Source organism: Leucopleurus acutus (assembly GCF_964270905.1).
Source record: "Leucopleurus acutus genome assembly, chromosome: 16".
In the NCBI taxonomy this organism is placed as follows: domain Eukaryota; kingdom Metazoa; phylum Chordata; class Mammalia; order Artiodactyla; family Delphinidae; genus Leucopleurus; species Leucopleurus acutus.
The window spans coordinates 17,322,256-17,350,092 of record NC_139158.1 but is presented as its reverse complement, the minus strand read 5'-3'; the positions used below and the strand labels follow the sequence as shown (position 1 = coordinate 17,350,092).

Sequence of the window (27,837 nt, the reverse complement as noted above, 5' to 3'; positions counted from 1 at the left end):
CTGTCATGAAATGATTCTTTAAAATGCCTTACATCTTTTGATCATACTGATAAATGGAATACTGCCAGCCATATCAGTAAACAAAGGATGTCACAGTCATTAGCAACTGCAGCCCTCCAAGGTGAGCCAGTGAGCCCTGAGGAAACTCAGGAAAGAATACCTACCATCTAGCAGCCATCAGACTGCAGCCACTCCCCATGGTGGGCCCTGAGGAAACTCAGGATGTGCAAACACAGGATACTGGCCCCAAATAGCTGAGGTGCGTATCAAAGGAATGATTTCAGTGAGCCCAGACTCTTGCACCTTGCCATACACAGAAATGCGGTAAATTCCTTAACTTGGTTTTCTTTAACAATTATCTTTTGACGTTCAGATTACCTGCCCTGGGCTTGAAGTCCTAAAAATTCCCACCGAATAAAACATTTAGATTGTGAATATTTTTTGAGTTGACAATACCTTAAAGTTTAGGAAGCACCAACATATTTCCTTATAAATCACTTGGTAAGAAAGGATAGGGATTATTTCATAAAGAAGTTAAGCTTTTCTAAAATTCAGGCACAAAATGTGAACCCAGGTCTTCTTCCTGGAAATACAGTGCCCTCTGCAGTAATCAGGACACCTCTCTGATTCTGAAGCCCTGGTTTCTATCTCTCACTTCGCTGGCATGATTGACTTTCCCTTCCTTTGCATTTTTATTGTGAAGTGGATGTCATAATAAATGCTTACAAGCTAATGGACGCCAAAGGAAGCTATTAAAGGAGCCAAGGGCTACCCCAGCTGTGTGTGGGTGGGGGGGTGTTGGAGGAGGGGCAAAGAGGAAGGTATTGTCATGCAGCTGGAGAAGGTGAACTTGGCTTTAACTGCCCACAGGTTTAGCAGCAGGGAGGGCATATATATATGGGATCCAGAGACGCCCACTTCTCCATTTTTACTGCCTTTCAATGAATGAAAGAATAGATGAAGGCACAGATATTCACTGTGTGTGAACTAGTACCAAGCTTTGTCATGGCCATTCTACAGAAGAGGAAACAGTGGTTCAGAGAGGTCAAGTGATCGTGCCCAAATCAGGAGCAAAGACTTAAATACAGATCTTGACTTTTAGTCCATTGTTCTCTCTTCTACCCACAGAACCCTGTCACCATAACAAATCAAATTTGACTTATTTACTTTTATTTTTACACTCCCAAATTTCACCAAAATGTTAACAGTTCCTATTGCTGGGCTGTGGGGTGACAGGCATTTTTTGCCCTTCTTTTCTATATAATTTCCGGATTTTCTAAATAAGCAACACTTATTCTCATAATCCAAAATAGGTGGTAAACATCTTTTTTTTAAAAGCTAGTCATGTTCTGATTTGGCCTCTAGGATTTTTTAAAGGTATAATACACATGGCTGAAAGACAGAGGTAAGGGAGCATTCTGGTGTCTCACACTGTACCTGTCCATGTGAAACCGATTCAGGAGGAGGAGAATTGAGTGCTGCTGGGCTCCGGTGGGTAATCGGATCACATGTGACTGCATCGTAATGAGCCCATTTTTGTTCAAAATTTTCCTATGATAGTGGAGCTTCCCAGCATCAACCCTGGGGGAGAGGAAGAGAGTGGACGGTCATTTTGCTTTGTTGGTTGCTTTCACCCCACAGTGTGGAGGACATGAACACCAGAGACACACACCTCCTATCCAGCCAACCTGACAGAACAGTTGCTATGTGACAATGGCCTTGGAAAGAACAGCTGTGCCTCAGCCTAAGGCACACCCCAGACCCCCAAGAGAGGTGGATGGGGAGATGGGGGTAAAGGAGAGGGGAAACGGAGTGGGAAAGGATGGCTGGCGCAGGAGACAGTAAGGGTTATATTAGCAGGGAGCTAATCAGACATGGGTCTCTAATCATATAGCGGCCAATAACTAGGGTTGCCACGCATTCTGGCTCGCCAGGTGGTCTCAGTTTATGCCCATTGCCTTGGTGTCCCTTCTGATCAGCTCCACCTTCCACTCTCAAAAGGTCTGGTTTGGGCAATAAATTCTATGGTCACCCCAGGGTCTCTCGCTCTTTCTTTTTTGTTTTTTCTTTTTTCAGCTGCAACATGAGGCATGCAGGATCTTAGTTCCCCAGACCAGGGATCAAACCCATGCCCCCCTGCAATGGAAAGGCAGAGTCTAAACCACTGGACTGCCAGGGAGTCCCCTTTTTTGGGTCTTTTTTCCAGGGTCTCTTCAATGAGAAAGCATCGTGCTTCCAATCACCATGGATGTGGGGACTGCCCAGGTGGCAGGGCCCAATGATCAGGGAGCCCCAGCATTTACAGCAGAGAAGCAAAGCATCCCCTCACTTGAAAGCAGTGCTGTGGAGGTCTCGTTGGAGCTCCCCTTGCCACCGGGACCGGCCTAATCGCTCCAAAATGCAGTAGGAGAAGTCGGGGAGCTTCAGGTCGGGGTCACCCTCCAAGCCGATCAAGGCCCGGTACCGCATGTCTTGGGAAGCAACAATGATCAGTTTCTTCCGCCACCTGCAAATCAGAAGCCACCGCAGGAAGAAATAACTGTAATTGATTTTTAAGAAAATTGAAATGAAAAAGCAGAACCTTAGTGAACCATCATTTCCTGCTGCTTCTTGGAGGTTCACAAGCCCCCAGTTAAGGAGGTTTCCATCCTAGAACCACAGAGCGTTCAGGGGGAACAGAGCCAGTCTCACCAGTTCCTTGCTCAGAGCCCTCCCCGTCTGGCCAGGGCCCTCAGGCCATACCCCCGACTCCCAACCAGGGCCTGGCCTGTCCTGCACACCCCCATGGCCCTGCCCTGCGTCCACAACAGCCCCGCTGGTCCTCTGCCCAGCTGCTCTGCCCTCACGTCTTCAGGCCACTGATTCCCATCATTCAGGCCACTGCTCAGATACCAACACCTCAGGTCTTCCTGAAAATGCTAACCAGAGTCTATCCCCCGCTTCTGACCATTTCCAGACTCTTCACAGCACCTGGCACTCTCAGAAATGGCCGCTTTTGGGGGCACACATTTCTGCAATAAGCGCCCTAAGAGGGGGCAGGTTGTCATCAGGGTCCCCAAGACATCCTCAAGGCCTAGAATGGCTCTGGTGCACAGCAGGGTCTCTGTAAATATCTAGTAAGTGAACAAACTCACCTACTGAACTGGATGGATAAAACAAACTTCAGAATCAAAAACAGTGCCCTGTGTCGTCAGTGGACCTGCAGCCTGTTGGAGACCAGACTTGGGACAAATCATTAGTTCCTCCTACTGTCTTGGTGTGTGAAAAATAATGGCCGAAAAAGAGGCCAAGAACACTTCCCAGCCAGGTGCTTCGAGGTGTCGCAGCTGGGAAAACTGACTTCTCCGCTGAGGTCTAACCGTCTACGGCGCTGAAGATGGAGACGCCACCCTGGCGCCTTGCCTGCTGACTTACATGGCCATCTTGGGCAGACTGTCTGAGGTCCTAGCCCTGCCAGAGATCCCACAAGGGTGGGCTGGCAGAGAAGCTATCCCCACTCACTCCTTGGCATCGAGACGCACCAGCTGGAGGAGCTCCCTCTCCCAGGGGAATGAGTCTCCAAGGGTCCATATTAGAGCCCAAGGGCTCCCAACCCCACCCGCCTAGAGCCACAATCTACTGCTCCCAGCCTGTGGTTTACAGATGCCTGATCGCAAGGCCTGTCTTCAGTCACATCGCTCAGTCTGACGGTTCCTCCTCTTGGCCCCCCCCTTGCCGCCCAATGTATCAGATGACTTCACTGCTCCCACTGAAGAGGCAAAAAGGAAACAGAGGAGGAACTGCCCATTGCCATGTCTACATTTTCATTTAACTGCAGCTTCTTTCACATTGCCTGTGACCCACAATTAGTCTTCTGCATAGTCACAGGGTCTGTATGGTCCATCTTCAAAAAAGAATGTTAGGCTGTGAATACACGTGACGGACGGAAAGTCTACTTTTCTGTGTCTGTGTGTCACAAACTTAGGACCTGTGTTCTCTGTCTCGAAACAGGCTCATTACATTAAATTGGAAGAGGTCAGTTGAGAAGAGAAAAGTTTGAAAACAGGGGATCTGATTTGCTGCTTTAAGAATGTGTTCAGGGTGGTTTACTCCCGTCCTATCAGAACTCCAACATCTCCCAGTAGCTGACTCTAGGACTCCTGCCCGAGGCCCACTTTGCTGAGCCTGGTCATCACATAGGTTATCCAACACTGATAAAGCGCCACGCAAGGTACCGGATGTGCCAAGATAAATAAACATGGCATCTGCCTTCACGGAGCTCAGAGTCTACTGAAGAGAAAGACAAGAAAAGGAACACTTACTCTGGGATTCGATAACTGTGGTCAAGGTCATGGAATGACATGTGCGAGGAGCCCCAGTTCAGGCCTATGTGCGTGAAGAGAGCGTGTGTGCAGTCACCAGGGAGAGCTCTTCCTGAGCTAGCAGGAAGCCGGGTGGGGGAGGGTCAGGAAGCAGAAGCTGCAAAGCTCCAGAGCCAGAGGAGGGGAGGGGAGGTCAAGAGGAAGAAGGAGTGAGTATAGCTGTTTCTTCCAAGAAGCATGGCTGCAGCAACGGAATCACAGCTACGGGGGATCCAAGGCCAAGAGGTCTTGTTTTAAGATGAACGCGCCATGGTAATGGGCTGACGAGAAAGTACTGGTCAACAGGCAAAAAGCTGCAAATAAAGGAGAAAGAGGAGCTAGCTGACAGAGGTCGGAAAGAGCATGAGGTACAGGGGGGAAACGGAGGAAGAGAAGCATCCAGATGACAGCCCGAGGCAGGACCAGGCTTCCTGTCTCCCCTGAGGTGAGGGAGGGGAAGAGAAATCCAGGCAAGCCTGCAAGCTGAGGAAGAAGGTGGCAACTAGGAGAGTTCACACTGGAAGCTTCTCCCTGTTCTGTCAGGTAGGAAGGGAGGTGGGGATGGGGCGAGGGGCTTGAGGCAGCCTGGGAAATTGGGACCCTGACTGAAGACTCACAAAAGTACGGCTGGGCAGCAGAGGACGCAGCCTGGACAAGAGAGCGAAAGGCACCAATCCAAATGACAGCTGCCTGCCCTGCCCAAAGGGCCAGGTGGCCTGTGGACACAAAGGGAAAAGAAAGGCAGCGCCCCACCCCCGCCCCCAGCAAAACTAGCCCCAAGAGGAGGGGAGTGCTAAAGGACTGGCTTGGGGCAGGGCGGACGCACTCTGATGGGCATGAGGGCGGCACGCCAGTTGTGGCGCTCTGACCACACCCCCAACTTAAAGCAGGAAGATGCCCACAAGTTTCCCATGATGCAAATCAGTTACCTGCCAAAGGCTTCCACCATCGTACAGCGGGGCTGTAACGTCTTGGTCCTGATGTCACTGGTAATGTTTTTCCTCTCCTTAAAGTACTGGCATGAGCCCTGGATGCCATCTTTATTCTCCAAGATCATATGAATGGGGTAGACATCCTCCAAAGGGACCGGGTCCCTCCTGGACTCCAAAATGCCAGTTTCCAAATCAATTTCTTCATACCTAAGGGGGAGATCACAGATATCAAACCACAGCTCAGCCTCAGAAATAACACGTTTGGCGTGTTCTTCTGACAGCCTCTGGCAGAGGTCGGAGAGAGGAAGTGTGATCACCCTGGTCGCACCCGTCTTCCAAACACAGGTCATCTTAACAAGCAGCGTCCCTGCTTCTCTATCCCAGAGAAGAGACTTTTCTAGGAGTCTCTGAATCCACCCTGGACGCTGAATGCTGAAACCAGAACCACCTTCCTGGCCCAAGTCATGGCCTTTTGTTTTCCCCCCAATCCAGTGCCTGGTCTCCAAACCATCAAGTTTGGACTTAATGACTCAAGGCTTCCCTACTTTAAGATGTTACCTTTCCACATCTCTTTAGTTATCCCTCTCGTACTTCCATCCGTTTTTATGGTTTCAATTATCACTTGCATATTAACAATTCTCACCATCAAATCATCAAATCCTCAGTCTTGTTTTTCCCCCAAACACTAATCCTGCCTTCAACTGTCTACGCCTCAGATCTGATGAGATCAAAACTAAAGTTATGGGCTTCCCTGGTGGCGCAGTGGTTGAGAGTCCGCCTGCCGATGCAGGGGACACGGGTTCATGCCCTGGTCCGGGAAGATCCCACATGCCGCGGAGTGGCTGGGCCCGTGAGCCATGGCCGCTGAGCCTGCGCGTCTGGAGCCTGTGCTCCGCAACGGGAGAGGCCGCAACAGTGAGAGGCCCGTGTACCACAAAAAAACAAAACAAAACAGAACAAAAAACAAAAAAAAACTAAAGTTATGACTGCCACTCCCCACCTCCAATAAAGTCCCTCCTTCCCCTCCTTGGTACCACTTTCTCCCAGTCTGGGTTCAGATTCTGGGTTGATGACCCTCTCTGCGTCTCAATTTTCTCTTCAGGAAAATGGGGATAAGAATATCCAGCTCCTAAAGTTGTTGTAAAACTTAAATAACTTGCTATACGTAAGGATCTTGGAACAGTTCCTGCTTACAATAAGCATATATGTAAATTTGAACTATTATTCCTTATTCACTATCTCCAGTTCTACACTTCAACCCAACTTAACGTACTTCTCTTCCTTTGGAATACTCTGCCAACTGGCTAGCTAAATCCAACCTTTAAGTCTTGTTTTAGACAGTATTACCTCTGGGAACCTCTCCCGACCCTCACAATATGGCTTAAGAGCACAGACTTGGGAGACAGACGGCCTGGGTTGAGTCAACACTCAGTCACTTACAATATCCATAACTTTGGACGGGTTACTTAATCTCTATCACTCAGTTTCCTTCTCTGCAAAATGGGGAAGATAATTGGGAATTCCCTGGCAGTCCAGTGGTGAGGACTCGGTGCTGAATGGGGAACTGAGATCCCGCAAGGCCTGTGGCACAGCCAAAAAGAGAAAAAAATGGGGAAGGGTACCTTCCTCATAGTGTCACTGTGAGAATGAAGTGGGTTCAGTCTCCTGAAACTCCAGGAACAAGATCTTAGAATAGTACGAGGCCATAACGAGCACTAAATAAATGTTAGCTATTATTATTGTTCTTGTTGTTGCTAAGCTGGCCGACGTGAAGACTCTAGTTGCCTTAGGCTCTCTAATACAGCACTGAATGAATGCTGTTCTGTGGAACTCAACTGTCTCCAGTCTTGAGCTGAACAGCCTGCTCCAATCCTAAGCTCCACTTCGGAGGAAATACTCTCTGAAACACAAAGCATATCCTCCCAGTCTTGCTCACCACCACCCCAAACACACACGAACATAATGGAACATCACCAGGTGACCCCCCCAACTCCATCAGACGCCTGGGTCCTGCCAGGCCCGAGGGACCCCCAAATCAGCCTTTCTCTGCGCCTCCATCAGACTCCGGGTCTTTCTTCCGCTCCATTCCTTTTTCTCCCCTCCCGTAAGAACCTGGCCCTCTCGCAGCTCCATCAGACCCGGGTCTCTGCCCCCGCCCGCCCGCAGAGCCAGGCCGCTGACCGGTCTTGGAGCTGGAGATCTGGTCTCTCCCGAGGCTCCTCGTAGAAGCTGATGCCCGGGTGCGTGGCAAGGGCCCGCCACAGAAACTCCTGCGTGTTGGGCTCCAGAGGCAGCGGGAAGGGCGGCACTCGCGTCTCCAGACGGCTCCAAAGCGCGGGAAGACACAAGCCGTCAAGCCCCTCCAGGGCCACCTCGTCCAACAACGACTCCAGTGCGTCCATTGCTACTTCAGTTGGCAGCAACCGGGGCGCCTGCGCACCACGCCGCCAAAGGCCCTGGTCCAGAGCGCCTGCGCACAACGACTGGCAGCCAGGGAGGCGGGGAGGATCCGGGTACCGGAGGAGGAGTTCCAGAGCATGGTCGTGCTGTCATTCCCTTTGGGGGAGGGTTCATTCCGTGGAACTCCATTGCCATTGGTCCGGAACCCCGCAGTAACCAGGGGAACTGCAAACAGTGTAGAGGCCGCTTCCGGTTCGAGCACCCGGAACCGCCGCCTCTAGGGATGGACGGTGAGTGTCCGCGGGCCCCCCTGGGAGGTCGGGCAGTTACTCTCCCATCCCTCCTGAGGGCTCCCCCGACCCGGGCAGAGCCCTAGGCCACAGACCCCTGGACCACCACTGCCTGACCCAAGGTGGTCTCCGTCTGAGGGAAAGGGAGCCTTAGTGGTCCGGGATGGGAAGAGGAGGCTGGGGGGAGTGGTCAGTGATTTGGTCACTATGCTGCTTGTGGTTGTGTTGGAACCCCGTACTGGCCAGGGCATCAGAGTAAAGGTTGTCGACTGAAAAATTATTCACAACCTAAAAGTTGAGAGTTATGTTTCATTTGGTGGGAGTTTTTATAACTTCAACCCCGCTAGGCAGCATCTCAAGTAATCCTGAGAGAACTGCTCAGAGGAGGCAAGTTGGGGGAGCCCGGATATATAGGAGTTTTGCAACAAAGGGCAGGTAGTGTAAACGTCAAAAGATTATTGTTAATTAAAGAAAACCAGATATCCCAAGTTAAGGAATTTAGCGCTTTTCTGTGTATGGGAAGATGCAAGAGTCTGAATGTCGAAAGATTATTGTTAATTAAAGAAAACCAGATATCCCAAGTTAAGGCATTTAGCGCTTTTCTGTGTATGGGAAGATGCAAGCGTCTGGGCTCTCTGAAATCATTCCTTTGATATGCACCTCAGCTATTTGGGTTCAGTATGTAGGGAGTGGCTGCAGTCTGATGGCTGCTAAATGGCAGGTATTCTTTTTCTTCCTGAGTTCCCTCAGGGCTCACCGGCTCCTGTTCGAGGGCTGCAATTGCTGATGACTGTGACATCCTTTGTTTACTGACATGGCGGGAAATATTCCGTTTGTCAGGGTTTAGGGTGGGAAAGACAAATAGAGGTGGGGGGTGGGATTCTTGTGTGTCCTGGGGCGTGGAACTGTGGAATACGGGAGGGAGTTGGTATGGAAGTAAGCATCATCATGGGGAATGCAGGCTTCAGCTACTGGGAGATGGGACTTGGTAAGGGGGATGCGGGGGAGACTCTCTTTCTGTGCTTTGATGTTAATGATACTGTTCAGTGCCCGGAACTCTAAATGTTGTCAAGCAGCTCGATAAACTTCATAACAGTCTTTTGAGGTCAGTGTTATCCCATTTTACAAATGAGGACACTGAGGCTCAGAGAAGTATCTTTTGCCCCAAATCAAAGTCATCAAGTGGCAGAGTGAGTAAGGAACCCGGACACTGTCTCTGGAGCTGAATTAGGGAGTTTGAGATTTGAAAGGGATTTTAGAAGCCCTTCATTCCAGAAGTTGCAAATGCAGATATTTGCAGGGGCAAGTCTGGTGGGCTGGATTGGGCTGTGATTAAAAGTCAATTTCTTTTCTGATTAAAAGTCAATTTCTTTTCTGAAAAGGAAGCTTCTCACTCAGCTCCAACCAGTTAGTTTCCTGGGGTGCTTCTCAAAATGCCACAATGGCCAATCAGTCTGAAGGCCAGATGCAGTCTGTGGGCCATCATTTAGGGATCCCCATAAGAATCAGAGAATTCTATGATTCTAAAAATAGGCTACCCTGATATCTCATTTTATAAATGGGAAGAGTCGGCCAGAATCCACATAATTTTTCTCATTATACCACTGTCCCTAACTTCTGGGAAATGTTGTTCCTTTGTGATATCTGCTTAACACTGTGGAAAAAAAATTTTAATTGAACAATCTGTTATGTGCTTAAAAGACATCTTTGCCCTTTGTACTTCAGAGGTAGTATAAAATGGCATTCACCAGTTTGCCCAGTGGAAAGGTCAATGTAATGTTGCTGTAGAACAACAGTACTCAGATCTTTCTGGTCTCAGGATGCCTTTATGCTCTTAGCTCAAGAGAGCTTTGTGTGTGTTATATCTATGATATTTACCATATCAGAAATTAAAGCCAAGAAAATCTTAAGACATTTGTCATTTATCAACTCATTTAAAAGCAATAATAAATGCATTACTTCTGAACATAAATAATACTTTTTATTGAAAAGTGGCTATATTTCCCACCAGAAAGGTTAATAGGAAGCATGATATTGTTTTAGAGTTTCTTAAATCTCTTTAATATCTGCTTTAATAGGAAATAGCTAGACTCGTTTCTGCTTCAGCAACCAAACTGTTGTGTTGTTATTTTGGCTGATATATTTGAAGAAAATGGGGCCTCACACAGACATTTTTTTTTGGAACAGGGAGTATTTTAATTGTCTTTTCAGATAGCTGTAAACATTCTTCTTTGACAGTATTCCGAAACTTAGCAAGTGGTAATTTCTCAAAGGTTAGTCACAATGTGGCATCTGAAACCATATTGGTGAACTTTTGTTTGTACTCTGTTACATTAAAGCCCATTGGTCTATCTCGCCCTTTGATTGCATAGTTTACCCATGTATGATTCCGTAACATTAGGCATTGGTCATTTGGAAAGTTCACTGAGTTATGCAGATCTTCTAAATGTTGACATTGGAAATACAATATTAAATGGTATGTCATTACATAATATCAAAAAATCACATTCCTTAGTATCCCTTTTTAAAAAAAAAAAGAGTTTAAGTACTGGGAAGCTATTAAACTCAAAGTACTGGAAACAAGTTTCCTACTTGTTTTCACTTGAAAGCTTGAATTTTATCACTGGCAACAAATATCATCAGTTGTTTTCTTAAAGTGACATGCTCACTTTTGTATTTAAGAAAATGTCTGCCAGATACTCAAGCCTGAATAACTATAGTTTGTCTACTAGTTGTTCATTCAAGTAAACATGACATTTGATACAATATGTGGCTACTTCAGCTGGCAACTTAAACACACAAGTGTTTTGTAGGATCAACTGTTGTACTTTGGCTTATAGCCGAAGTGCTTTATGTGTACTTTGCATTTTTTCACACAGAATATTTAAAAGATGTGTTCTTATGGGTTCAGGTTTAATAAAATTAATTTTTATTTAATTTTCATCAGGACATTCTTAAGTGAAAATGTTTTTTTGTTTGTTTTATCGTCAGCACGTGGCACTACAGAGTATAATGACTACTGACACAGTTTGGTGCCGCTGCCTTGTAGCCACTCAAGCTATCAGCAGTTTTACCTACTGTTGCTTTTGCATCATCAGTGCAAATACCAACACAATGAAAAAGTCTTAGAATTATGATGAAGATAATATTTGTCCTTGGGAACCCCTCTTCCTCCCAGGATCTGTGGAACACACTTTGAGAAACATTGCTGTAGACCATTTTCAAGAAGTCTGTTCAGTCAGTTCTGTTATCATCTCAGTGCTCCTGAGCATTATGGCCCAGTGGAGGAATTTGTCCATTTTCAGATTGGTTACAAAAAGGAAAAATTTGTTCTAAGAAAGTGTTTGCCCTAAGATTAGATTTAGCATTCAAAGGATCCCTTTTTCCTTTGCAATTTTTTTTTCCTTTGCAATTTTTAAAACTTTGATCTCTGCACAATTTTCCAGGCATATATCTATTGGGTAAAGTGAGGCATACCGTGATGAAGTTTGATTCTAGCCAACTAGATAGATAAGCCAAGTCCAGCCTTGTTAGAAAGATGTTTACTTCCTAAACCCACAAAAGCTTAAATGTCTGCTAAGTATCCCCAAACTGGATTGTAGTTTGGTTTATTCCTCCTGTCCTAGTCAGCATAGCTTTTCACAACATTTTTTCTGGCCCGTTGGGTTTGACTGGTAGGTTCTATCTGGCTCTGCGATGCAGCGTGGTGTAATATTCATAGGTTTTGCAGACCAAATAGCCCTGGATTTGAATCCCAGGGGTGTACTCTGACCTCTTTGAGACTCAGTTTTCCTGTCAATAAAGTGGAGATGATGATGAAGCTTACCTTGTTTTGTGTGCCCATCCGTTGGTGAATCTGTTATTGTGAATTCAATGAGACTATGCATGAATGCACTTAACACCAAGTCTGGCGTATAAAAAGCACACCTATGTGGTAGCTGATGCTGTCATTGCCTGCCAATATGCAGACTTCTTCCGCATTGCTGACAGAAGAGGAAGGAGGGAATATGGTGAAGCTCTCTAACGAATCATAATCTTTGCAATTAGCTCACTCTTTGTTTAAAAGAAAACCCAGTGTTTGACATGGTTTATTTACATGAAAGTAAATTGGCAATGTGTGAGTCTCCTGCCTATGTAAATGTTCACCTTTATGTCAAAGTCGAATTTCCCCCATTGCTTTTAAAATATGAGATGGCCGAGAAAAAAAAAAATTCTACTCAGCTTTCCAGGAACATAATAATTAGACAAAAGTTCAGCACATGGAGATAATTAGAAAGGATTTTAAAGCTAGGCATTTGCTTTGGTTCCCCCCAGAGCAAGTATTCAATGTCTCCCCCGTTTATACTGTTCATTTGCCTAGCAGACTTTCTCACAGAATTAATAATGCCAAGATGAAATTTAGCCTAGCTTGTCTAAATAATCCCAAACTGCAAAATGGGTGACGGTTGAATTAGTTAGGTTTTGCTGAAAGTCCAGTCACTGTGTCTGATCATTTCTGTTCTTGTGTGGTGTTTACCTGGGCTCCTGGTGATGTGTCTGTTTCTCTTCCTACTCAAAATAAACCAAGCAAAAAAAAGAACAAAATAAAACATAGAAAGCATTCAGCAGGCAAAATAAACATGTGGTCCATGTAGTCTTTGTGTCGGTTCTTCCTCCTTTGCTTCCATCCTTTTATCTGATTGATTTCTTTTCCCTTGCCGTTCCTCAGCATTCATTCCATCCTGTCGTTTTAGCTGGCAGGAACTTGGCACACTCTGTTTTGCTTATTTTTCTTGGGGGCATTTCTTCAGTTACCATATTCAGCTCCTTCTGTGCACTGGGATCCAGAAATATCAAGGTGAATTAGATTGAATCCAGGTGAAGTGTAGATGGGAATTTACTGTAGTCTTCTCCAAATTTTCTTTAAAGTTGATTTTTCAAAAGCATGTAAGTTAAAATTTTTTAACCCTAAAAAATAGAAATGTAGCAAATTTAAAAATGAAGTCTTCGTATCAGAGGTTGCACACTGAGAGTCTTGGGCTGAGTCAGCTCACGGGCATATTTATTTGGCCCATAATGGTTTTTAATTTTTTGAATTAGTTGTCAACATTGAAAAATTGGGAGATTTCTCATAAATCTCTGATTATGGTGTTTTCTTTAAAATATCAGTAAAGTCGATTTATCAATCTCAATAAAAAGCAATAAAGTTAACACTGAATTGAAATTCTGCATGGCAAGAGTTCCCTCGGCTGGAGCGAAGTGGAAACTGCCCCCTAGAAGGGAGGTGCCCTTTCCAATCCATCACAGCCTCTACCTGGCTGGCTTCCCTCATTGCCTCTGGTACCTGCCTGGGCCCCTGTAGGCTTTTTTTTTTTTTTTTTTTAATATTTATCTATCTGTCTATCTATCTGGCTGTGCTGGGTTTGGTTGCGGCATGCGGGGATCTTCAGTTGTGGCATGCGAACTCTTAGTTGTGGCCTGTAGGATCTAGTGCCCTGATCAGGAACTGAACCCAGGCCCTCTGTGTTGGGAGCATGGAGTCTTAGCCACTGGACCACCAGGGAAGTCCCCTCTGAAGGCATTTGAAGTTACAGTCCTGCTCTAGTATTAACTGGGACAATTTTGAAAACCTCTACATACTTCATTGTGTGCCATACTGTGCTTTACTTGTTCTTTTAGTTTTAATCTGGAAAAAAAAAAAAAGTGTGGGGGGGATATATTCTCTTCACTGAAGAACTTCATAGTCGAGTGAGAAAGCCAGACATAAACAGATAACTATAGTCCAACATGGGGGTCCCCGGAAGATAACATTTGTAAAGGTCTTCCCCATACCCAAAGCACTCTGGTCCACTGCTGGCTTTTGTAAATAAAGTTTTATTGGAACACAGCCACACCTATTTGCATACAAATGCACACCAACACTCTATGGCAGTTTTCATATTTCAGTGGCAGAGCTGACTCATTGTGACAGGGAACAGATGGCCCCCAAAGCCAAAAATATTTACTGTCTGGCCCTTCACAGGAGAAGTTTGCCAACTTCTGCTGTAGAAGACCCAGTTTGGTCCTTCAGACAGCTCAATATGATGCTGTAATTGTGCTCATTTTACACCACACAGCTAGTTGGTGGCAGAAGCAGGACTCAGCTGAATAAAGTCTACACTCTAGTGTGTCATCAAAGACCCAGCCCAGCCCTGTCCCTGCCAGTGTGTGGCTAGGTTCTCACACCTGGGGAGTGAGTCTGCGGGTGAGGCTTGCCCGTTAGGCTGGTTTAAAAGACACTGTCCTCTACTACCTTCTCGGCTCCCTCCTGGATCTGACCCTGTGGCTGCTCCTCTGTCCACGTAGGAGGGGCTTACGAGGAGCAACATGGTTGGTTGGAAGGAGGAGCTTGGAGCTGTTCATAGAGCACTTCATGTAGGAATAAGAAAGCATCCGTTGGGGCTTCCCTGGTGGCGCAGTGGTTGAGAGTCCGCCTGCCTTATGCTGGGGTTGCGGGTTCGTGCCCCGGTCCGAAGATCCCACATGCCGCGGAGCGGTTGGGCCCGTGAGCCATGGCCGCTGAGCCTGCGCGTCCGGAGCCTGTGCTCCGCAACGGGAGAGGCCACAACAGTGAGAGGCCCGCGTACCGCCAAAAAAAAAAAAAAAAACATCCGTTAATACCACTGGACTGACTACTGGTGACCCATGGGTTTTTTGTGTTTTTTTTTAAGATTTTTTTCATGTGGACTACTTTTAAAGGGACTATTTTTAAAGTCTTTATTGAATTTCTTACAATATTGCTTCTCTTTCAGGTTTTGGTTTTTTGGCCGCTAGGCATGTGGGATCTTAGCTCCCCAACCAGGGATGTAACCTCACCCCTGCATTGGGAGGCAAAGTCTTAACCACTGGACCACCAGGGAAGTCCATCCCTTGGGGTTTTGAACAGCCTGACCCTTGTAACCTTAACAACGGCCCTGTGGACATAGCACCTTTAATCGGAGAATTTCCCTGGGGAAGCAGTCCCCCTCCTTTCCCCTATCCCTCTGTTGGTCTCCCTCTTCATCTTTAGACACTCACCCACCCACTCTCATGCCCAGAGGTTTTATACTGGGCTGAACTGGGTCCACAGATGTGTTTTCCCACATTTAAAAATAATAATTTCCCATAAAAACCTGGACATTTCAGTCTCTTGATGAAAGGGAGCTTTAGCCCTGGGGCTGTGTAGACCTGCCTTCCTACACAGCCCCAGTGGCCACCCCCTTGACCTTGGGCATGTGATAACAGTTTGAGTCAGCCTTCTGGCTGGTGGTGCCAGTCATTAAGTGTCTGCTTCTTGCATTGAGAATACCGGCCTGACCCTACAGGCATCTGTGACTTCAGCCCCTAGCCAAGCCACCTCAGAAAGCTGGCCGTCTCTTGAGCACCCCGTATCCTTGCCCACCTCCCTGCCTTGCCTTTGCTGTGCTCCCTGCCAACCGTGCCCTTCTTTCATGTCACTTTCACACTGTAGATTACAGTGAATAAGGTCACCTGCAGTCTTAATTCCTCCCACGCGGTGGAATCCTGTGGCCTCTCAGTCATGGTGCTGTATCACAGGTACTGGGCTCCACGCCTTTCTCCTTCTCTGTGGGCAGAGACCCATTCTTGTTCCTTTGCATGCCCAACACTTGGCCCAAGGACTGGCACAGGGAGATGCCCATGAGTGTTTGCTGGGTTGACATTGTAACCAGGAAAGAGATGAATCCATTTGTTCCTTAGTGAATTGTTGGCCGGTCTCCATTAAGCAGAGAAAAAGCCCTTGTAGACAAGCCTCCAGGCCAAGTTCCAGAGACCTCAGCTGGTTTCTCTTTCTCTGGTGGACAAGTATGGTTCCTCCAGACTCTGTCCTTTGCAGCAATTCAATGCAGTCCTAATAATATACTCTAGCCTAGCTACCTTTACTATACCCCAGAGCCTCTAGTTTTATTTTGTTCTTCCTCAGCTTTTCAGTTGGCATTCTTATACTCCCCCATTCCCTATCCCAGTAAAGCCACTGTCACTCCTACCTCCCGACTTATTTTGGAGTCCAATGCTATTATAACTTGACCACCCTTAGCTGATGGATTCTCCAGACACAGCCCCTGACTTATGTCCTTAGGGGATAGGAAAGTTACAGGTGAATGCAGCACCTGGCAGGAAGTTGGAATATCACAGATGTCTAGTCACCAACCACAGGTCCCCTGCAGGGACTACAACACTTTTCTAAACTCTAAGTGAACTTGCAATGCATTGTGTGTGTGTGTTTCCACTCCAGAGGGTCCCAAACTAATTAGATACATTGTATGAACCAACATAAAATCACAGAAGGTTAGAGCTGGAAGGGACTTGACAGATCTAGTCCAGGATCCCATTTGGGGAATGCTGATATATCTCAGAACACTGAGGATCCTGTAGAGAGGTCATAAGTTTAGAAGCCTGCAGAGACCAGGCAGGTAATATAATGGCGGCAGTGGCCAGGGTTTATTTCATTATGCTGATTTGCGTGGGGCTTTTTCAACACCTAAATACACTTTGCATATCTGGGAATTTCCTAAAGAAATATGTTGTCTACTAATTTTTTTAAATTAATTAATTTATTTTTGGCTGTGTTGGATCTTCGTTGTTCGGTGCGGGCTTTCTCTAGTTGCGGCGAGCGGGGGCTACTCTTCATTGCGTTGCCCGGGCTTCTCATTGTGGTGGCTTCTCTTGTTGCAGAGCACAGGCTCTAGGGCTCATGGGCTTCAGCAGTTGCAGCATGCAGGCTCAGTAGTGATGGTGCACGGGCTTAGTTGCTCCGTGGCATGTGGGGTCTTCCCGGACCAGGGATCGAACCCGTGTCCCCTGCATTGGCAAGCGGATTCTTAACCACTGTGCCACCAGGGAAGTCCCTCTACTAATTTCTTGAAGTACGTGTCTTCCTCCATCTCTCTGTCATCTATACAATAGAGATAATAAATGTATTCACCTCCTAGGGTTGTTGTGAGAATTAAATACATTGGTAGCTGCCAAGCCCTTAGATCAGGGGTTGGCACATGAGAAGTACACGTGTTAAGTACTTTTGATAATGATGTTGATTCACTCTTGCTGGAGACATGGACACATGAACCTTCACTTGCATCTTTACTGTAGGGAAAAACCTCAGACCTGCCGATAACAGCAACTTGGACTTGACCTCTGTGATAGGGAGGCAACCGGGGAACGGGGAGGGATGGGAGGGCACCATGCCATCTGGTGGGCATTGCCCTCAGCTCCTGACAATGGCTGCCAGACAGGAACGCAGGTCCTGTGTTGACAGATTTTTCAGTTTTTCAAAAGAATCCAGAACTCAGGATTTTTAAATGTGACATCATCTCCCAAGCTTTAAATGTTGGCTGGGAGAAAAAAAAAAATCTTTCTTAACAGTTTGGAGACCAGACAAATGTATATGGGCTGGGTTCAGCCAGCGAGTGACTTTGGATGTAGTCTGATCACTGTCATTTATCAGATGTGGAGGCCGAGGCACGGCGTGTAGTTAAGAGCCCCCGATGGGCAGCCCAAGAGCAGGTGAACAAGGCTCAGATCGCTTTCAGTCCGGCACCCCTACCCATACCACAAAGCCTTTCTCGTAATGAGCCTGCGCAGCAGAAGTTCTGTCTCCTGCCTCCACTGGGATGGAGATTTCATTTTAAGCCTGCAGAGTGGAACTATGAAAACCAGGGCCAAGAGTTTAGACTCTCCTCTCCCTCTCTTCATGTTGATGCTCACCTGAGCCTTCCTCATCCTGGAAAGGAGTGGAAGGAGCCGAGCTCATGGAGTTAGTCAGAAGGGCTTCGAGGGGCTTCCCTGGTGGCGCAGTGGTTGGGAGTCCGCCTGCCGATGCAGGGGATGCGGGTTCATGTCCCGGTTCGGGGAGATCCCACATGCCGCGGAGCGGCTGGGCCCGTGAGCCATGGCCGCTGAGCCTGCGCGTCCGGAGCCTGTGCTCCACAGCGGGAGAGGCCACAACAGCGAGAGACCCGCGTACCGCAAAAGAAGAAGAAAAAAAAAAAAGGGCTTCGATTTCTGGCGACTCCTCTTCCCAGCCACGTGATCCCGGCTGGGGGAGGGGCGTTAGTTACTTCATCTCAGTACCTAGACTCTTAAATTGTAAAACGGAGATTAAGAGAGAGTAACTGGGAAGAGCTAAATCGGACTCCATGTTGATGTTTCTTTGACTTTAACCTTTGCTTTTCATTGCTTTTGTTATAATCATACACAATGGCCTGACTCAGGGAACTCTGCCCCTCTGCCTGAATGTTGAACTAAAGTGCCTTTGTTCAGCTCACAGGGAGACAATCTGACCCTGCCCACCTGTGAATGGCTGAAATTAACACGTCCCCTCACCAAAGCTGGCCATTCCAGGAGATGTTTTGCAAGACTGATGGCCCTTTTTACTTTACTTCCTCACCACCTCTCCCTCTCTATTATGCCTTTTTACTTTACTTCCCTCTCTGATTCTATAAAAGAAACTGGCATCCAGACCCCATAAAATGGTTATTTTGAGACATTAGTCTGTCATTTTCTTGGTCTGCTGGCTTTCCTTATAAAGTCATACCCCTTGCCTCAACACCTCGTGTCCAACTTATTGGCCTGTTGTGCGGCGAGCAGAGCGAGCTTGGACTCGGTAACGGTAGGACCTTCCCATAGGGCTGCTCTGAGAACCAAGTGAATTCATCTATCTAAAGCCCTTAGAATGGTGCCCAGCACTTACTAGGCTCTCAGTAACAATTAACCATCAGAGGAACAAATGCATCTTCTTCCTTAGGATCCCGGGGCTCTCATGAACCAGTCTCATGTTTTCCAAGATTGTTTGGCTGATCATTTTTTGGAGGGGGATGAAAATACTCAAAAGATACTTGAATTTGGATATACACACACATACACATATTTCCACAAATGCAGTCAGTGTCCTCACTTGTGTTCTATGGGGAGCTGGGATGTGGGAGGAGAGGGCTGGGTGGGGTTTGGAGTGGGAGTGCGTTTGGGAGCTTGTATGATGGACACAGAGGTAGATCAAAGTCCATTTTAGCCTGGGAAGCGTGTAATCACGTAGACCACTGATTAGATTACAGATGTGTGGCATTTACTTATCTTCACTCTTTCAAATGAAAAAAATCAATTATCTCCAATGGTGTATTTTTTTTAAACTTAATTTCTTTTTGGCTATGTTGGGTCTTCGTTGCTGTGCGCTCCAATGGTGTATTAAACTTACTTTGTCATATTTCATTTCACCATCCCAGAAAGAGCAGGGGGAAAGGGTCAGGAAAGCACATTGCAAGAGAAGATGAAGGCTTTACAGCAGTTCATCATCATGCCTCCTGCCCTTCCAGCATTGTCCATTCAGAAATTTGGTCATTCACTCATTCATCAATTTCAGAAATGTCTACAGACGCCTACTCCATTTCAGGCACCGTTCCAGGTGTGGGAAATTCAGTGATAAAAAAGCCAGACAAGCAGCCTCTGATTTCACAAAGCTGATATCTAGTGAGGCAGGCAGACTACATCAGCAAATAAAGATCAGATAAGTGCTATGCAGAAGATTAAAGTAGGGAGGATTGGGGGCTAGTCCACTTTGAGCAAGTGGGTCCCTTTAAACTGAGATCTGATTGATGAGAAGGAGCCAGCATGAGAAGACCTAGGGGGATGAGGACAAAGGCCCGGAGGCAGGAATGGATCCTGAGTCCAAGGAGCAGAAGAAAGACTGGGGGCTGCAGAGGTGTGAATGTGAGGGAGGGAAAAGGGAAATGTACAAAGTGAAATACACCAGAGGATGGTCTGGCAGGCAGGTGTCATCACTTGGACTTACGGCCTTATTTTTCGATGGCTGCAGTGGGAAAAGCCAGCAATAGTGGAGGGTGGAGACCTACCAGGTGGCTATTGGAAAGATGACAGGGCACACAAAGGGGTGACAGAGAGGAAGGAGCAGATTCAGGATATGTTTGGGCAGCAGAGTTCAGCGGAACTCCCTCAGATCCACAAACAGCTGTTTCTGTGGAAGGAAACTGCTAAGTACCTACTATGTGCAGGGCAGTGTTCTAAGTGTTTCACATGTACTATCTTAACCCTAAAAATGGAATTGGAACTCTTAGGATTCCCAAACAGGTAATTAGTGGCTGAGCGAGACAGGCTGACCCAGAGCCTATCCTCTCGGCCACCGCACAGCATCGTCCCCAGGCTCTCATCTGATTATGAAGCTGGCTGAAGAATGCACGGCTAAGCATTTCTAAACCAAGCAAATGCGCGGAACGGTGTGCAGGTTATAAATAACCATTTCTAGCTGCCAGCTGCTGTTTAGGTTTGGAAAGGAAAAGAGAGTCTTAGCGTGACTTGTTTATCTCAGGTAATTTGGCAGTAAACTGGGCCCTGGGAATTTGAGTTGTACAGAAAATGCAAAGGAAGAGTGACAGGGATATTGTTTCGGGCTTTCAGAAGACAGGATGTAACTTAAAGGCCCAGAACCAGCCTGGAGGTGCACATGGAGTATTTGAAGAGAAAAATGTGTCTCAGAGCCAGTGTTTGTTTACTTGGCTCCCAAACAGTCATGCTTTTTGTCTAATAGCTTCTGTTCTAATGATGATATTTCCTTAAAGAGGTCTCCCTTCCCCCTCCCCAAAAAGGGTCCATGGCATTGAGATAAGGAAATAACGGGAGGAGTGGGAGATTTTCCCATCTTCTGCCTAGTTGTCTACTAGGTTGGAAACTAGAGGCCTCTTTTGTTGGGCCTGTCCAGAGCTCTAAAAAAATTTTAATTACTTGTCAACATTTAAAGATTAGAAGCTTTCTCATACAACTGGACTTCTCTGGAAAAATCTCACCCAACAAAACTGAGCCCACGTTCCTGCCTGGAAACCTGCAGCTGGAGACAAATCCTGCTTCCTCTTTAGGCTGGGCAGGTGCTTGCCAGACTGCCCTGTCCCCACCCTGCCACACGTGTCTCTGCAGAGGCTGTAGGTTCAGGAGGCTGGGATGGGGCTGAAGGTGGGTGTGGCGTGGCTTAGAAAGGCCAGTGGCGCTGGAGCTCTGGCATTCCTGGAGGTGAAGAAGGTGTGCAGGCAGGCGGGCCACAGGATGCAGTGAACACGGGATTAGCAGCTAGCTGATGGCTTCTTAACCCCAGTTCTTTCTCTTCATTGCTCTGTGACCTTAGGCAAGTTACTCTGCTCCTCTGAGCCTCTCGGCTTTGTTGTTGCATATGCTAGTGAGGGAATCCCAAGAACTATCACCTGGGGAGGAACCTGACCATGCCTGGTAAACACTAGGAAACCACGAGTTCCAGACAAGCCATCTGGACAGGTCTCAATCTTCCTTTCCTTTTTTTTCTTTTTCTCTTTTTCCTTTCTCATCTTGTCTAGACGTTTCATAAAAAAAAAAACCTTAGCCCTCAAGTAAACGAGCAGGTCACCACCAGCCTACTGGCTTAGCTCAGAAACTGTTGTTTCAATGTCCAGAAACCATATTTTGTCATCATTTCATTCTTAACTCTCACACATTACAGACTGATCTCTTAAAAGAAGGCAGCTTGTCCTCCGAAAATACTGTGTCCTTTTGAGCATGCTTCGGGGTCCCGAGGTCCTTGGCGGCTACCTTGTCTCCCTCCGGCAGACCACACCCTTGGACCTTAGGTGGGAGTGTCCACAGCGTTTCTCACTATATTTTAAAAAAATCTGAACTAGCCCTTTTGGACATTTAATGTTTTTTTTTTTTTTGCGGTACACGGGCCTCTCACTGCCGCGGCCTCTCCCGTTGCGGGGCACAGGCTCCGGACGCGCAGGCCCAGCGGCCACGGCTCAGGCGCCCAGCCGCTCCGCGCGGCATGTGGGATCTTCCCGGACCGGAGCACGAACCCATGTTCCCTGCATCGGCAGGCGGACTCTCAACCACTGCGCCACCAGGGAAGCCCCGCATTTAATGTTTTAAGTTTATTTTAGTTTCTTGAGTAGGAAGAAGTTCCAACTAAATCATTCAAAAATAAAAACAATATAAAAAGTTTACATTGAGAAGTCGCTCTTGGGCATGTGCCTTCCAGGTGGTTCTTTGTACAAACAGAACCAATACGAGCATATATTCTTTTCTTTATATATAAGTTCATTTGTACCATTATTTTTAGAGAAATCTGTTTTTATAGGTGTTTTTTGTTTTTAAAAAAATTTATTTTATTTATTTATTTTGATTGCATCTGGTCTTTGTTGCTGCGCGCAGGCTTTCTCTAGTTGCAGCAGCTGGGGGCTACTCTTTGTTGTGGCGCGAGCTTCTCATTGCGGTGGCTTCTCTTGTTGCAGAGCACGGGCTGTAGGTGCATGGGCTCAGTAGTTGTGGCTCACAGGCTCTAGAGCACAGGCTCAGTAGTTGTGGCGCATGGGCTTAGTTGCTCTGCGGCATGTGGGATCTTCCACGGACCAGGGATCGAACCCATGACCCCTGCATTGGCGGGCGGATTCTTAACCACTGCACCACCAGGGAAGTCCCAGGAGCATATATTCTTATTTTCCCTCTTTCATAGAGAAAAAATTGCATACTACATCAACTATCTCCCCCTTGAGTTCATTTAACATATGGTCATATTACCAGCTTGCCATTCTTTCACCCAGTATTCCATTTCCATTGTGTGGATCCTCCATATTTATTCAGCCAGTCCCCACTGTGATAGACTTATAGGTCACTTCTAATATTTTCCATTGCAAATTATGATGCAGTGAATACCTTGTGCATGCATTTGTTTCCTATTTGTGGAGCTATTTCTTCCTGGTAGATCCCTAGAAGTGATATTGCTAGCTTAAAGGGATACTGCCAAAAGCCTTTTTGAAGATATTACCAAGATCCCCTCCACAGAGCCTGTATCATTTTATATTTCTCCCAGCAGTGCTCGAAAATGCCTGCTTCCCAGATCTTGCCAACAGTATATTGTCAAACCTCTGGAATTTTGCCAATCCAATGGGTAAGATTAAGTGGCATCTCTGGGATATTTGCCATTTGAATTAAATTACATAGATATATAAAATGAGAACAGGGTGAGCCCTTATATTTGGACTGCAGGAGAAGTAAGCTCGTTTTAGTAACCTAGTAGAAGCACCATCACCCCAGTTGGGAGAAACAAGTTCTTCATTTAAAACTCCTTTTCGATGGGAAGGTCCCTGCGTGGTCTTGGATTTCCGCTGAGTTGCCTTTATTCTCCAAAGCCCAGCCCTGCTTGCCAAGGCTGAGCATTGTACCTGAGTGGATGGGCGTGAGTGTCTGATGCCAACCTGCCTTTCCACATTTGGCACTTAATGGCAGTTTTCTGGCTAATGGGGAACTCCATCTTCCTTGACCCTTGGGGAATCATTTTGTTCTAATCCCCGTATTAATTACTCTAGGAGTCCAAAGTACATTAAAAAGCTGCATCACAGAAAGAAATCCTTAAGTCAGACTCCCTCTCTAGCACATGCTGGCCTTCTCAGACTTGTCTTTAACCTGACCGAGGGGCAGTGTATTCTAGTGTTTAGGAGTGCAGGCTCTGGAGCCAAACTACCCCGATTCAAATCCAGGCTCCTATACTCGCTAGCTGTGTGATATTAGGCAAGTTTCCTAACCTCTTTGGGTCTCCGTGCCCACCTTGGACAAGTGGGATAATAATAGTACCTATTTCATAAAGTAGCTATAAAGAGTACATGAGGGGCTTCCCTGGTGGTGCAGTGGTTAAGAATCTGCCTGCCAGTGCAAGGGACACGGGTTCGAGCCCTGGCCCGGGAAGATCCCACATGCTGCGGAGCAGCTAAGCCCATGCGCCACAAATACTGAGCCTGTGCTCAAGAGCCTGCAAGCCACAACTACTGAGCCCACGTGCCACAACTACTGAAGCCTGCGTGCCTAGAGCCCATGCTCGGCAACAAGAGAAGCCACGACAATGAGAAGCCTGCGCACCACAACGAAGAGTAGCCCCCTCTCGCCGTAACTAGAGAAAGCCCGTGTGCAGCAACGAAGACCCAACGCAGCCAAAAAATGAAATAATTAATTAATTAATTAATTAATAAAAAAAGAGTACATGAGTTGGTTCATGTACTTAGCTTGGAGCTCAGTGCCTGGCACATAAGAAACCCTGACTAAGGTGAGCTCATGTGGTAAGGATGATGATGATAGTGACGCTGGTGATAGTGATGCTGGCGCTGGTGCTGGTGATGATGCTGGCCATTGGGAGCACACTGAGCCTGATCACCTACAAGCTACCCTTCTCTGGCCTTGAGTGAGCAGTTCAATCACTCACCCTCAGTTTGTTTCTCATTTCTTCATTGGCTTGTTCTAATGGGAATAGCTCTGTCCACCTGAAACAACAGTCAGCAAACTACAGCCTGGGCACCATATCTGGCTTGCTGCCTGTTTTTGTGAATAAAGTTTTATTGGCACACAGCCACACCCATTTGTTTACATATTGTCTATGGATGTTTTCACGCTCCAGTGGCAGAGTTGAGTAGTTGTACCAGAGACCTTATAACCTCATGACTTTATGGTCTATAAACTAAAAAAATATCTACTCTCTGGGCCTTTACAGAAAAAGTTTATTGACCCCTGATCTAAAGGAGAGTCTGTGAGGATGCAGGAGATGAAGCCTGTGCATAGAACCTGGACCATAGCAGGTGTCTGGTACAGTGGAGCTATATCAACTAAGGGTTTAAGCTTCAGGAGCTCAGTGCCTGGTTCTTGCCACCATCCCCGCCCCTGCCCTCTCCTACCCCAAGATGAAAAACAGAGGGAATAATTACAATATCAATAGCTTAATTAGAAATACCATAAAATTATATTTTGCATGTGTATTTTACCATGTACCATGCATTTCCAAATGCACCAGATATTACACATGCACATTAGTCAACAACAGTGCATATAAAATCTGTGTCCTGGAGGCTGTACTTTACAGGAGGTTTAAGGCCCTTTTTCAAGGGGAATTTTTTTTTTTTTTCCCAAGGGGAGTTTTGACACTGATTTTCCCCTGCCTGAGGACTTCAGAAGCTAACATCCAAGGAAGACACAACTTCCCTCTAAATGGTAGTGATGAATATTATTATCTGCATCCAGAGCAAAGTAAAACGAAAGTGTCAGAATCTTCTAACCACTGAAAATTAATCCTAATTGCAGATAAAATCTCTCTGAAATCCTAAGTGGGAGACCGGTATTATATTTACGACAATTCCATGAAGTCCCTTTTTCTTTTCCCCAGGCACACATCTGTTTTCTAAAGTGAGGTGTACACGTGGACATGTGACCTTATTTATTGTTTCCTGGCTGAAGCTGGCAGGTCACCTTGCAAAATGCAGAGGAACACCCCCTTAATTTTGCAAGCAGCATATTTTGATATTAATGTCACCTTCTTACCCCTCCCTAAGTCGCTGTGAGGATAAAATGAGATCTAGGTAGGAAGCTAGCTACTCAGAGAAGCTAAGTGCAGTAGACAGGCACAGTGTAACCTGGTCCCTTCTGTCCTTGGGGAGAAGGAGTCGTCTCCATGTCGAGCTACCTGGAGGAGAGAGGGGCTCAGTGGGGCGAGGACAGAGGCATTCGATAACAAATGTGCATAATTAGAGTGAATTATCTTCATTGGAAAATAAGCAAATTATTTTCCAATTTAATGAATAAAGGAGCTTCTAATTAACTCCAGTAGAGAGATTTGCTTGCAAATTTCAGTGGTTAAGCTCTCTGTTCTTTGTATTAATATTTTCTTTTTATGGCTTACCTGAATCTTTTTTTTTTTTACTGTTCTTTATTAGTATAAAAGAACTTGAGAGATGGAAAGCAAACCCAGAGGTGATTCAGTCTAATCCTCATTTTAAAAAAATAGGAAGAAAATATGGCCCATAGAGAACCTGTTGGATCTCATGAGTTATCTAAGATCTCATAACTGGTCAGCGATCCACTGTACTGGATCCCCAGGCATGAGTCTGACCAGAACAGGAAGGGCCTCAGCCAGACCCTGGGGTCTGCCGTGTTCACCCCCGAACTAGCACTGTTTCCCTCCCGCTCCCTACCCTTGCTCTGGGCTTTTCTTGGCTCTGCTGACATCTTACTTGCCTCAACACTGCTTTTGCTGCTAGAGCACCCTGGCCTGTCAGCACAGCATTCCTGCCCTCCAGTCTGCTCTGCGCCCTTCCAGCTCCAGACCCACCTCCCAGCTCCTGGCTCTGCATTGCGTGGCCTAACTACCTGGTATGTCATCCTCTCTGATCGACCTTAGGGCCTACCCTGAGACCTTGACTGACAGCCAGAGCAGGTGTGGATGAGGGTTTGGGGGAGCTGTCCACCCAAGCTCCTGCCCTAGAGCATCAGGGATCAGGAGGTCACGATAAGATTGACAACAACCCGGATCACCTGATCCCTAAATCCTGGGCTTTTTTTTTTTTAGTTAATAAACTTTATTTTATGGAGCAGATTTAGGTTCATAGCGAAATTGAGTGGAAAGTACAGAGAGTTCTCATATACCCCCTGTCCACGTATATAAAACCTCCCCCACTATCGACATCCCCCATTACAGTGGTATCTTTTCCTGGGTTCTTTTTCATCTTTAAACCCTAGCTTCTTTGTCTTAAGGCAAAAAAAAGAGGCAACAGACACACAGAGAACCTAATCTAAGTGGGTGTCTGTGGAACACAAAGGCAAGCATGCAGTTGGTTTCAGATCTGTTCATTCTGTCTTGGCGTTCTGTGTTAGTCTGTCCCCAAGGCCAGTGGCTGGTGGCTGCTCACACACGGAGGTAGCCCTGCTCCGGCCCTCTATCCTCTCTCTCAGAATCAATTTCAGTGTTAGGGGCTGGGATTCTGATTGGCTGCAACTGGGTCAAGTGCCCATACCCAGTGCAGCATATGAAGTTCAGGGTATGGGGTCATGTACAGTCATGGCTGCCACAGGACCCCACTGTGGTGATGGGGAGGAAGAAAAGAGAGAAGGGAGAAGTCTAGGGTGTCATTATGAGCTGAGCAGATACCCCCAAAGATGTCTACCATACCATGATACTGTACATCCCGGGGTCTCCTATAAACAGCTGCCTCTTTTCTACATCCTCTTATGTATTGGCCCCAAGTTTGGCCAGTGCCAGAAGTTCGTCTTTGGACCTTTGCGCTTTCCCTTATTCTCACATTTTTGGAAAGAGCATCATCCCTTGACCTGAGCTTTATCACTATCTGTGAACCCCTCTGCAAGTGACCGCATCCGAAGACATGCGTCTTTCCTCTCAGATTCGGTCCCCATCCCTCGCCTCTCAATAAGTCATCACTAAGCCTTTTTGTTGCTGCCTTCAGAGTGCTCCTGGCTAATGGGACATATGGTTGTGGTATGCTAGAAAATAGCCACCTGAGAGTGAAGCTGGACAATTTGGGAGACACACTGGCAACGTGCAGTGAGGCTCGCATCTTATGTTTTAAAACCAAGGCGATCCATTAATTTCCCACCAAGGATTCCTTTTATAATGGACACTTCCATTAAAGTTGTAAAAACTGCACTTGGAACAGCATACTTAAACATTCTGATGTCCATCTGTGAAATGTATGCATAACTTCAATATTAGTTTTCCAGTTTTCCGAGAAAAGCCACAATTCTCTCTGAAATTGCCCCATTATGTGAAATGCAGGTGATTACTGCTAATTCACATCTGCACCAGCACCTATGTGGCGAGTTTGGGGGTCTGGTGCAGTGTATTGGCACACACTCATCAAAGGTTATGTGTATGTGCACAGTGGAAGGCATTTTATATAACTCCAATTTAATAAAAATGTAATCCGACTGGGAAAAACTAGTCTGTCAGCCCTTGCAGAGTGCAGATAATGTTCCAGATTAAAGAGTGGAGGCTTTGTTCATTATAGTCAAGTAATATGAGTGTGTGAATTACCATTTCATTGCCGTTGGTCTATTTCAAGAGTA

The 27,837-nt window shown here is 46.5% G+C and overlaps 2 protein-coding genes across 2 annotated transcripts in view; one reads left to right on the top strand and one right to left on the bottom strand.

Annotated features, from left to right (window-relative positions):
• GTF3C1 (general transcription factor IIIC subunit 1) overlaps positions 1–7,680 on the bottom strand; it is a 72,196-nt gene extending 64,516 nt beyond the window's left edge. Inside the window, exons 1-4 of the mRNA XM_082857238.1 lie at positions 7,454–7,680; positions 5,270–5,479; positions 2,330–2,506; positions 1,438–1,581 (exon numbers count right to left, since the gene is read on the bottom strand). Of these exons, the coding sequence (XP_082713364.1) occupies positions 1,438–1,581; positions 2,330–2,506; positions 5,270–5,479; positions 7,454–7,674 (752 nt within the window). The 5' untranslated portion in view covers positions 7,675–7,680. The remainder of the gene's footprint in view (positions 1–1,437; positions 1,582–2,329; positions 2,507–5,269; positions 5,480–7,453) is intronic.
• A 270-nt stretch (positions 7,681–7,950) lies between these two features.
• The window catches only part of KATNIP (katanin interacting protein), a 198,349-nt gene continuing 178,462 nt past the window's right edge, over positions 7,951–27,837 (top strand). Inside the window, exon 1 of the mRNA XM_082856530.1 lies at positions 7,951–7,962. Coding sequence (XP_082712656.1) covers positions 7,956–7,962 — 7 coding nt within the window. The 5' untranslated portion in view covers positions 7,951–7,955. The remainder of the gene's footprint in view (positions 7,963–27,837) is intronic.